The 12,230-nt window shown below is 55.2% G+C and overlaps 1 protein-coding gene across 5 annotated transcripts in view; it reads right to left on the bottom strand.

Annotated features, from left to right (window-relative positions):
• Window positions 1-11,927, bottom strand: part of LOC137453888 (dedicator of cytokinesis protein 11-like) — a 126,504-nt gene extending 114,577 nt beyond the window's left edge. For all 5 annotated transcript variants that reach the window (XM_068163565.1, XM_068163568.1, XM_068163566.1 and 2 more), the window contains exon 1: window positions 11,816-11,927. In XM_068163565.1, coding sequence (XP_068019666.1) covers window positions 11,816-11,917 — 102 coding nt within the window. In that variant the 5' untranslated portion in view covers window positions 11,918-11,927. The remainder of the gene's footprint in view (window positions 1-11,815) is intronic.
• Between the last annotated feature and the right edge of the window lie 303 nt (window positions 11,928-12,230).

Raw genomic sequence — 12,230 nt, 5'->3', positions numbered from 1 at the left:
AAGACACAGTCAAAAAACTGCTGTCACTGCATTTATCTGTCATCATCAGGCATGGCAAATAAAACTCACCCAGGCCCTGAAGTGTCTTCAGACTCAGTCAGAAATTACAAGAAGTCAGGAAAATCAGTGTCTGGCTCTTCCCTTCCACTTACTCAGAAGTGGATTCCACACTTGACAGCCTTCAGCAGACCACGTTCTGAAACTCAGCTCTGCAGCCACAAGGACCAGCAACCCTGAGACTCCTGCAAAACCACTTAAGGAAAAGAAGGAAACAGCTCTCTGAAAGAGGACCCAGCACTAAGAACTCACAGCCCAGGCTAGGAGGCAGAGCTGCTGCTCTGGCCCACATGTACCTCACCTTACACTGCACTTCTGAACCAAGGGCAGAGTCACAAGAAGAAAAGCAGCATCAGAGGGGAGTGGTAGCTGGGGGCACAGTCTAGCTCAGACATAACACTTCAGGACATGGTTTAGTGGCCATGGTGGTGTTGGGTTCACAGAATGAATGGGCTGGAAGCGACCTCGAGAGATCATCCAGTCCAACCCCCCTGCCAGAGCAGGAGCACCCAGGCCAGGTCACACATCCAGAGAAGGAGACTTCACAACCTCTCTGGGCAGCCTGCTCCACATCTGCTGCCTGCAGCTGGGATGTGCCCCAGTACTCTGGGTTGATGGTTGGGCTCAGTGATCTCAGAGGTCTATCCTATGATTCCATAAGCACACTTGGAGGTGATCCAGCACTGCTCCTGCACAGGGCAGTGCATTAGGGCAAGTACCTGAGATTGCTTTCTTGTCCTGATCTTCCTCAAGAAGGGCTCTGGGCAACCTGATCTAGTGAAGGATGTCCCTGCTGACTGCAGAGGGGTTGGACTGGATGAGCTTTGGAGGTCCCTTCCAACCCAAACCATCCTATGGTTCCATGATCTCTGAGGGCTTCCGTGTGAAATGTCAGTGACAGCTCAGTACCGACTGCAGCACCATCTCCAGTTCCAGAGTGACAACCGCAGTTCTGAGTGTCCCTATCTGCACAGCTACATCCTGGCTCAGCCCCAGCCCCAGCCCTTCTGCACAAGAAGCAGAGGGATCAGCGTAGCTCTGTGTCAGCAGAGCTGCACCTGCACCCAGCTCAGCATCAGAGCACGAGAGGCAGGAAAATACAGCAGAGCGTTGAGTTCCTACTCTGCACCCAACAATGTTAACAGAAACTGGCAACAGAGCACGGGCCTCTATGGGACAGATGAATTCCTGCCAGACAGGACTGCCCAAAACATTCCATAAGCACAGGCATGCTAACAAAAACAGGCAGCTCCTGCCTCCCAGCACAATGCCATGTGTCATTTACACCAGCTCTGCACTGGAGGATCCAGAAGAGCCCTCTGGATGTCACTGCTATTCCATCATTTATTTATGTAGGATCACTTTTATATTTAGCAGCCAGTTCCAGCAGAGCCAGCTTCACAACATCTTAAAGCAATTAATTACACATAAGCAGAACTCCTCCTTTTCCTGCCTGCTCTTCATAACTCTTGTTTTTCACTCAGGAAGCCACTGGTGCATGGGGCCAGGCCAGCTGCACAGCCCCTCCCTGAGGGCGAGAAGGCAAAGCCACAAAATGTTTTGGGCTGGGAGGGAGCTTAAGGCTCATCCAGCTCCAGCCCCCTGCCATGGGCAGGGACCCCTCCCACCAGCACAGGCTGCTCAGGGCCTCATCCAGCCTGGCCTTCAACACCTCCAGGCAGGAGGCAGCCACAGCCTCCCTGGGCAGCCTGTGCCAGAGTCTCCCCAGCCTCACTCTCAACAATTTCTTCCTCCTCTCCAGGCTCAATCTCTCCTCTCCCAGCTCAAAGCCATTGTTGCTCAGCCTGGCACTCCCAGCCCTTGTCACAAGTCCCTCCCCAGCTCTCCTGGAGCCCTTAAGGTCCTGGCAGGCTGCTCTGAGGTCTCCCTGGAGCCTTCTCTTCTCCAGGCTGCACAGCCCCAACTCTCCCAGCCTGGCCCCACAGGGGAGGTTCTGCAGCCTCTGAGCATCTCGGTGGCCTCCTCTGGACCCACTCCAACAGCTCCAGGTCCTTCTTGTGCTGGAAGTGAAATGCTCCTCAGCTTCACTGGGGCCCAACAGAGCCAGGCAACGGTGAAGCAACTTGCTTGAGACCACAGAGCAATGCTGAGGAAAAACAGCAGGAAGTCCCCAGACAGATTTGGGTTTCCTTAGAAACACCCCCAGCAGTGAAGTCAAACCCCAGAGATGTCAGTGGTGTTTTAACCAGCTCAGGAAGTTGTCTCAGCCCTCATCTCTGCTCTGTCTTTGGGCTGCAGGCATCAGACAGGTGCAGATGGCTGCAGAGGCTGCAAAACTAAAGGGCCTGTAGATGGGCTCCTGGCACAGACTGAGCTCTGCCCTGCTTCAAGCCACCCACACTTCAAATGCCTCTGTTGACAGAGCTGGATAGCTGGGCAGGACCCTACACTTGCCCATACTGTGCTTCAAGAGAATAACCTCCTGCAGCAGCACAGGTGAGGGGTGACCTGCTCTGCAGAGAAGGGCCTCGGAGTGCTGGTGGACAAGTTCTGCATGGGGCCAAGAAGGCGAATGGGCTCCTGGGGTGCATTGAGAAGAGTGTGGCCAGCAGGTCAAGGGAGGTTCTCTTCCCTCTCTACTCTGCCCTGGTGAGACCACACCTCAAGCATTGTGTCCAGTTCTGGGCTCCCCAGTTTGTCAAGGAACGAATCCAGTTCCTTGGAGAGAGTCCAGTGAAGATGCTGAAGAGCCTGGAGCATCTCTCTTAGGAGGAGAGGCTGAGAGCCCTGAGGCTGTTTAGCCTGGAGTAGATCAGCCTGAGGAGGGGATCTTCTCCATGCTGATCAATAGCTAAAGGGTGGAGCTTTGGACTGAAACAAGCAAGGTCTGCTCCCAGCTGCAGCTGCTCCCCAGGCACAGCCCCATGGCAGGAGAACATTTAAAGGGGAAATAAAAAAAATTGCATTTCAGCAAGAAAATAGAGAGGGCTGAGAAAGGGGTCAGCAAGGAGCAGGCTTGACCCCATTAGAGGAGCAGCATGAGGCAGGGAAAAGGTATAAAAGATAAGTCAGGGATGTGCTGGAGGAAATAGGAGCCTTCAAGGGAGAGCTTTGAGTTGTACTTTTTAAAGGAATAAAAGAGATGGAGGGAGAGGGTGACAGGGAAATACACTGCAGCGTTTCCGAGGTGCCAGCCATGCCCACAAAGGCAAATGAAGCTTCTCTCTTCTTCCTTGGGCAGCAGTGAGGAGGCAAATGAAGCAGGCAAGCTGAAGCACACGTGTGCCCCCACCCAGCCTGGCTGCTCTGCAGCTGCTTGCATTCTGGGGCCACAGAAATGTCAAAAGCTTTGTGCAGTTTTGCATCATTAGAGATAATAAATCAGCATGGAAAGGACTAAGTGGGGTGCTGTAAAACTCACCAAGCTGCGCATACAACAGGATGCCACAGTGCACACTGCGGCAGCTAGCCCAGGTTAGGCACTCCTGGGCTCTGCAAGGATCTTCAGATACCAGAAGAGGTTGAAACACAGCCCCAGAGCCATCTCCCCACTGGATTCTGCGTGCACCAAATCCCCAGCTGCATTGCTGGCATCATCTGCAGGCACTGCCACCAACCATCTGCTCCAGGCCTTCCTCTGCATCCACCCTGGCAGGTCAGGGCAGATGCTGTCAATGCGAGAGGGACACCTTGCATCCTCATGGCACTGTCCCTGGCACAGAACAAAGTCCCTCAGCCCTGCCCAGGAAGTGCAAGGGCTGGATGCTTTGCTCCCTCCCTACAGCTTTCCTGCAACATACAGGGGGACACAAATCTTGGAATGGAGGCAGGAAGGGGGACACAGGTCTTGGAATGAAGGGAGAAAGGGGGACATAGGTGTTTCAATGAAGGGAGAAAAGGGAACCACATGTCTTTAAATGATGGAAGGGGGACACAGATCTTTCAATGATGCCTTGGGAAGGGCAAGATTTAATGCCCATCAAAAGCCTCCTACAGGCTCAGGAAATGGAAGCATTGACTGCAACTCAGAGAATCACAGAATGGTTTGCCTTGCAAGGGGCCTTAAATATCATCCAGTTCCAAACCCCCTGCCATGGTCCCACTAGCCCAGGCTGCTCACCCTCAGGTAGGGGAGCCAGGTATTGCTTCATCTCTTCTGGACTGGTTATTGGTAGGAGAGATGCTGGAAAGTTGCTAAGTGGCCCCAAACAGCCACTGTGGGGCTGTGTTTCTCTCCATAAAACAGTGCCCTTCATCCCTGCACCAGTGCTGCGTGCCCAGGCAGGAGCAATCCAGGCCACCTCCACGGCTTGTGCTGCCCAGGGAGCCAGTGAAGTGTGGAGCTAAGTTCAGCCCCTTGCAGCACAGGAGCCCCAGCTGAGGAAAGCATGTGATGAATTCTAAGAATGCATCCAAGTGCTTCTTTAAACAACCCCTCTGAGCAAAAACCTCTCCATGAGCACTTCCACAGAAGCCACCCAAGCTGTGGCCACCTCCAGAGCCACCTCACTGCAGCAGGTGCTGAAACCACAGCAAAGCTCCTCCCAAGTAACACCAAGGCAGAACTTCCTCCTGTACCCACACACATCTCCAATGAGGAGACCTCACTGTGGCCTTCCAGTGTCTGCAGGGGGCTACAAGAAAGGACCTTTGAGGGTGTCAGGGAGGGATAGGACTGGGGGGGGGATGGAGCAGAACTAGAAATGGGGAGATTGAGCTTGGCTGTGAGGAAGAAGTTGTTGCCCATGAGGGTGGTGAGAGCCTGGCACAGGTTGCCCAGGGAGGTGGTGGAAGCCTCCTGCCTGGAGGTGTTTGCAGCCAGGCTGGAGGTGGCTGTGAGCAACCTGCTGTGGTGTGAGGTGTCCCTGCCCATGGCAGGGGGTTGGGACTGGCTGAGCCTTGGGGTCCCTTCCAGCCCTGACAGTTCTGTGATCTCTTTTTCTCTGTACATTATACAAACACAGCACAGGGCCCCCACCCGAGGGGACATGGGCATGTTCTGTGTCTCCTGAGCTCCAAGATCACTACAAGCTTTGCCTCCAAACTGCCTTCATGCTGATCAAAGTGAATTCAGCTTTATTAAAGAGGATTCTATGCAGAAAGCTGATTTGCTCTGCATGAGCATAAATCCAGAGACTAAGCTGGGAAATAAAGAAAAACACAGCGAGAACAAAATACCTTTTTGCTTCCAGCCAAAACCTTCTTAATATCATCCTTAAAGAGATTTTTATCTCCTTTCTGTGTCTGCCTGAAACTGAGCCACCCATAGGAGCCCAGCCCAGCCAGGATCAAACAAAACCCATTCTCTCCTGGCAGGCTGCCTGGGATCTCACAGATTCATAGAATGGTTTGGGTTGGAAGAGACCTTAAAAATCCTCCAGTTCCAACCCCTGCTAAGGGCAGGGACCCCTCCCACCAGCCCAGGTTGCTCAAGGCCTCATCCAGCCTGGCCCTGCACACCTCCAGGGAGGGGGCAGCCACAACCTGCAAGGGCAAACCTCATGCTGAAGTTTCAAGGAACACAGGAGAGCAGGCACTTGGTTTGGATACCTTTGCATGGCCAGACTGGATGCAGCTGTTTGCAAGCAGAGGTTCTCCCACATTGCAGCTGCTGGGAGTCCACCTGTGTGCCTGGGTGCCACCAAGCTACGCCTGGGGGTGTCCAGGGACGCATTGCTGGGCTGGCTGACACAGCATGGGAAAATCCTTTGCAGCTGCTCTGTCTCAAAAAAGATGGCTCTGAGTCTGCATCCTTTGTGAATCTTGGTAGTGAAGCAATTAAAATGTATCTTGAGTGAATCTGTACAGAAATGGCCTGAAATTGTGCAAGGGGAGGCTTAGGTTGGAGATTGGGAAAAAATGTCTTGCTCAGACGAATTGGCACAGGCTGCTCAGGGAGGTGGTGGAGACCCCATCCCCAGAGGTGTTCAATAAATCTGTGGCCATGGCACTAGGGGATGTGGTTTAATAGCCACAGTGGTGTTGAGTTGATCCTAGAGGGCTTTTCCAACTCAAGCAATTCTATGATTCTAAAGAAAATCAGCGGAATTGTGGGAGACTTAAAGTTGCCAGCAGATGACTGGTTTTGGCAGCACTGGGGGAAAAAAGACTGCCTGGGTTTTGTCAAGTGCTTGCTCCTCTGATCTCACATCTCCCACACATTTTATTCTGTCACAACACAGAATGACACCTTTGGAAAACTTGCAGCTGGCTTGAGACCTTCTCCTCAGGGGGCCCAGGGCTGCAGAGTGCATCACAGACTCTTGGAATGGTAGGGGTTGGAAGGGACCTCCAGAGGTCATTGACTCCAACTCCCTTTCAAAGCAGGGTCACCGTGGGCAGGGCACACAGAACACATCCAGGTGGGGTTTGAAAGTCTCCAGAGCAGGAGACTCCACAACCTCTCTGGTCAGCCTGCTCCAGGGCTCAGCACCCTCACACCAAAGTTTCTGCTCATGCTGAGGTGGAACCTCCTGTGCTTCAGTTTGTACTGACTGCCCCTTGTCCCATCAAAGGACACCACTGAGGAAAGCCTGGCCCTTGCTTCTTGACACCCAACCTTCAGATATGTATAGACATTGATCTCAGTCTTTTCCACACTTTTAGGGCTCTCGGCCTTTCCTCATCACACAAATGTTGCATCATCCTCAGAGCCTCCATTGGACACTCTCTGTCCCTCTTGAACTGGGCAGCCCAGATCTGGACACAATACTCCAGATAGGATCTCAGCAGGGCAGAGTAGAGGGGGAGGAGAACCTCTCTTGACCTGCTGGCCACACTATTCTTAATGCACCCCAGGGGACCATTGTCCCTCATGGCCACAAGGGCACATCACTGACCCATGGACATCGCGCCCAAAGAGAGAGGGGAGGCACAGGGAGCTCTGGCTCTGCCTTGGCCTTGCATGCACACAGGGAAGGAAGTGACCCTGTGCAGAAGGCACTTTGCTGTTTGCTAGAGGTGTCCAGGGTTTACAGATCTCCTCATGTGTGCTCTTCAGCTGCTCAACTCTGCAGTGCTTTCAAGGGGAGAGCCAAGATGGTCTGAAGCAGCTTCATCACAGCAGGAGGTGCACACCACCTCAACGTGAGCAGAAACCTCTTTGGTGTGAGGCTGCTGAGCCCTGGAGCAGGCTGCCCAGAGAGGTTGTGGAGTCTCCTGCTCTGGAGACTTTCCAGAGCCACCTGGATGTGCTCTGTGTGACCTGCCCAGGGCGACCCTGCTCTGGACTGGATGATCTTCAGAGGTCCCTTCCAACCCCTGTCACAGAATGGTAGTGGTTGGAAGGGACCTGCTGGCCAGACCTGAACTCCAGATTGCAGATACCCAAGTCCCATGCTGGCCAGCACCTCACTGCAGGTTCCTCCTGCCTTGCCACAAAGCCTTTCCCACTAACACTCAGCAACATCCTGAATGTGAAGAGAATGGGAGGGAGGAGATTGCACCAAAGGTCAGAGCCAAAACCATCCCTTCCTGTTCACTGCCACAGGCTCCTAGCTGCTCCTCTCCTAGGGGTCCAGCCTAGGTGTCTTTCCCAGGCATCAGCAGCACTTTGGCTCTGAAGTTGCCCTTCTGACAGTATTTGACTGTTGCTGCCCCAAGGTTTAAGCTACAGGTAATCTCTTGGTTAAGAACAGTTTAAGTTATGACACTTAGGCTTTGGCTGCTCCTCTCTGAACATTTCCCTTCATCTTTTCGCTGCTCCTCTCTGAACATTTCCCTTCATCTTTTCTCATGTCACTCATCCCACCTGCCAACTTCATGCTTGTGCTAAATTTGCCTACTTATTTAAAAAGTGACCTTGCTTGTCAGCTGCTCTGCCACCCCCCATCCCCGAGCTACAATCAACAGCACACACAGGGACCATTCAAAGCTGAAGCTGCTACAGTCTGACCCAAAGCAAACCCAGAGAACAAGAGTTCCCACACAGCCTGTGCCCTGCCAGCACTGCTCTGCAGGGCTCTATGTGCTCCCAAGGGATTCCCATTGAGCTCTTCCTCCTCACTAAGACTTCCCCACATGGCCCATTGTGAGCATGATACAAGTCCAGAACCACAGCCAGGATGCTGGGGACAACAGTGCACCAAGAGAGAAAAAAAGAGCCCCAGATTGCCCAGGGAGGTTGCTGGAGGTGTTTAAGGCCAGGCTGGATGAGGCCTTGAGCAACCTGTGCTGGTGGGAGGTGTCCCTGCCCATGGCAGGGGGGTTAGAACTGGGTCACCTTTAAGGTCCCTTCTAACCCAACCCATTCTAGGATTCTATGATTCAAGTGAAAGCTGCACTTGATCCTTCCCCATCCACAAAACCTGAAGATCCTCTGAGCTCCCCACCACAGCCTACACTTCCTTTTGCTGCTACAGCTCTGGATTGCAGCTCTGCTTGCACCATGACAGAAGCAGCACCGGCTGCAGCCTAGCAGCTGGTCCAAAGGGCAGCAGTTGGGACACAGCTACCACAGGACACCTTGGAAAGGGACAACCTCTGCTGATGATGTCTGACCTCTCTTTCCAACACTCCACTTTCACAGCACAAAACAGCAAAGCCCTAGCAGAAGTCAGCAACCTAGCTCTGAGCATCAAAGTATCACAGTATCACAGTATAACTAAGGTTGGAAAGGACCTCGAGGATCATCGAGACCACCCTGTCACCACAGACTTCATGACTAGACCATGGCACCAAGTGCCACATCCAACCCCCTCTTGAACACCTCCAGGGATGGGGACTCCACCACCTCCCTGGGCAGCACATTCCAATGACAAACGACTCGCTCAGTGAAGAACTTTCTCCTCACCTCCAGCCTAAACCTCCCCTGGCACAGCTTGAGACTGTGTCCTCTTGTTCTGGTGCTGCTTGCCTGGGAGAAGAGGCCAACCCCTTCCCAGCTACAACCACCTTTCAGGTAGTTGTAGAGGGCAATGAGGTCGCATGAACATTCTCCTGGTGTTAAGATAGGCATCAGTGGAAAAACAGGCACAGAACCAACACACTGTGAGCTTCACTGTGCCTGCAGGACAGCAGACTCCCAGCTGTGCTGTCCCAGACACTGTGCCTGCCCAGGCTGGCCTTGCAGGAGCACAGTGCTCCTAGCTGCAGATGCATCTCCTTGATTGCACCGATTATGGATCCACATGAGCTGACCACTTCCATGAGGTTAAAAGCTTCCCTCACTGAAATGCTTGCACTTGATAGTATTTCATTCACCAGCTGCAGATGGCTTCTTACTCCAGGCTGTTCCTTGCCCTGAGAGAGTGCCCTGAATGCCCAAACACTGAGCTCCAGCTATGTGTTCAAAGAGCCTTATGGTGCCCACTCCTCCTGCAGAAGAGTTTGTGTGCCCTGGTACGTGCAGGACCAGCTTTGCTCTGCAGCCCTTCCCATCATCCATGTTCACCACCACAGACACCTGTGGTTTCCCCCAAGGTACCTGCCAAGATCACCAATGACAGGCAGGGTGTACCCAGAGTCTTGGTGGGTATTAAACCCCACACATGCTCTTATTGACTTAGCATCTACTGTGTCCAGGAAGGGGGTGGAACCTGCCAAGCAATGTCCCTATTGCAATTCCACCCTGCTTCAGGCTGCCAGAAAGCCCCAGCCCCCTACAGTCCAGGATACATGCCACTGTGTGCTGCCAGTCTGCTCCCTCCACTTGCCCAGCCCCAGCTCCTCAGATACCCACTGACCACTCTCTGCCTCCCAGGGCCACCAGCAAGCTCACCGCTGCCCATGGTGAAGCAGAGCTGTGACTATAGCCTGCTGACACAAACCTGATGCTGGGGCCTGTGGTCTCTCCCACTCTGTCCACAGTAAGGAAGGGATAGACAGACAGGGGCTGTGCTTGTGTCATGCTCTGCAGGTGGCCAGCATCAAGGCTGAGCCTCTCCTTGGCAGCAGGATCAGAAACCATGGCTTTTCAGTGTCCCCCTCCTCATCATTTCACAGAATGCCCTTTCCACCCTCTTGACAGCCAGCACACCAGAGCATGGACATCCCTTCCTCACAAGGACAAGACTGGAGAGCAACCACCCTTTTGCTTGGAGCAAACTGGGCAGCACACACCTCATCCTTAAGGACTGATGGTGCCCAAAGTGCCATCTGTGACAGTCCTGTAAGCTCATGCCACCTCCCTCCCCATTCCCTGAATGCTGCAGTGCCTCATAGCCCTTCCCAGCAATGCAGAAGTGCTGGGATTTATCCCTTGCTGCTCAAATGTCGACAGCAGGAAACACTGCCAAGACCTAGGAATCGGAGACACCTGCCCCCACCCTCCTCTGCTGCCTGGCTGCAGGCACCCCAGCAGCACAGCACCTCTGCAGGGTTTGCCTGTCCGAAAGAGAGGGAAGTTGGCAGGGACAGTGAGGGCGATGAAACCCTAGAGAGGATCAGGAAGAGGGTGGCTGCTGGTGGCTGCTGGTGGCTGCTGGACTCCGCAGGCTCCTTTGGGTTAGTTATTTATTTTCATCTGCAGTCCCACCCATCCCTTACCTTTCTGACAGAAAACACAAAGCACAGGCACCGAGCAACCATTTGCCTGGAGGATGCCAAAGCTTCTCAGGACCTACACAAACGATTTCATTTCTAATGAGAGGTTCCAGAAGCTTGTACAAAGCATTTGTCTCTGTGTATCAGTGGTGGAAGAGGCAAAGCAAAGCACATGGGAGCCTGTAAGGATCCCTGAACAGCTGCACGTAGGAAGCTATGGCCATGGCACTGGGGAATCAGAGTGGATTATCACCACGGCTATTTTTCAGCTTTAGAAACCAGAACACTTCCAAGGAAGCTGCTCTGAACGCTGCAGTGACCCGCACACACCGGGCGCTCTGTCGGCAGCAATCACTCCCTGAACTCGCACGGCACTTTCTGCATATCCCGTGGACTAACCTTCCAGCAAAGCCAAGGTCAGCGGCGATTACACGCTGGAGTAACTCTGTGAGCAGCAGTGCGATATATCTACCGAAATACAGGGGAGCTGGGGGCCGACCCAAGCAACCACCCGGGGGCACAGCAGCAGCTGTCTGCACGGCTGGGAGCACAACAAAGACAACCTGCTGCAGCATCACCCGCGGGGAGGAAGGTGTCCTGCAACGCATCCTGCATCCCGTCCGAACACCGGAGTCTGATTCCCGGGATACATCCAGGCTCCCAGCTGACACCAGTGCCCCTCTCTCACCTCGCCAGCCCGTGCCCTTCAGTCCTGCCCTGTTCCCTTGCCAGCTCTCCGTGCGCCGTTTGCTCGCTGCCCTGCACACGCAGACCCTCACCCGTCCACGCTCCCACCACACCAGCACTAAGGCATCCTAGCGGCTCCCGGCGATCCCCAACACCTCTGAACTGCACCTAGATGGGCACGGTGACGGCAGGTGCCCAGCGGAAGGCGAGCCGAGGTGACACAACACATGCAGAGGGCAGCCCAGAGAGGGACTCCTGCCCCTCTGCCATGCCCTTTCCCGTCTCCTGCCTTGCTCGGCCGCGCCCTGCTCATCCCTTCCCATCCCCAGCCCCGCTCTGCCCTGCGCATCCCCCGCTCAGCCCAACCCCTGCCCAGCTCTGCCCCTTCCCAAGCCCTTTCCTTTCCCCCTCGCTCCACGCATCACTCAGCCCCTGCCCAGCCCTTTTCTTCTTCCATCGCTCCGCGCATCCCCTGCCCAACTCTGCCTCTTCCCCAGCTGCTGCCGCCCGCCTCCCCGCTGTCCGCCCAGCGCGGCACCGGGACCTGCCCGCGGTACCGGCCGTAGGGCGGCGCCGGGCCGGGCTGTGTGTGCGGAGCGCAGCCCCCGGAGCGCCGCCGCTCACTCACCAGCACGAAGGAGCCGCGCACCGCCTCCGAGACGCTCTGCCGGAGCTCGGCGGCTGTGCCCGGCTTGCTGAGCCGCTTGGTGAACTTCCTCACTTCCGACATGGCGACATGGTCCACGGGGCCAGGCCGAGACGAGACGAGCCGAGCCGCTGCCTCCCTGCCAGCGGGCGCGGCGGGGCCGGGGCGGGCCTGGGGCGGGCGGAGCCGCTGGGCGGCGGGCGGGGACGGGGAGGGCCCTGCTCAGCCCGACCCAGCCCAGCCCAGCCCTGCCGGGCTCCGCTTTGTCCCTGCCACCGGCTCAGCGCTTTCTCCGGGCACCGTCCCGCTCCTGCCCGGCACCGCCGGCAGCCCCCGGCCGCAGCCAAGCCACACACCGGCGCTGCCCGGCCGCGCCTGCTGCGGGAGCTGAAGCCGC

The sequence above is a fragment of the Melanerpes formicivorus genome, unplaced genomic scaffold (assembly GCF_026170545.1).
Source record: "Melanerpes formicivorus ecotype bairdi unplaced genomic scaffold, bMelFor1.0.p_v2 SCAF_73, whole genome shotgun sequence".
NCBI classification, from domain to species: Eukaryota; Metazoa; Chordata; class Aves; order Piciformes; family Picidae; genus Melanerpes; species Melanerpes formicivorus.
This window is presented reverse-complemented; position numbering and strand designations above follow the sequence as displayed.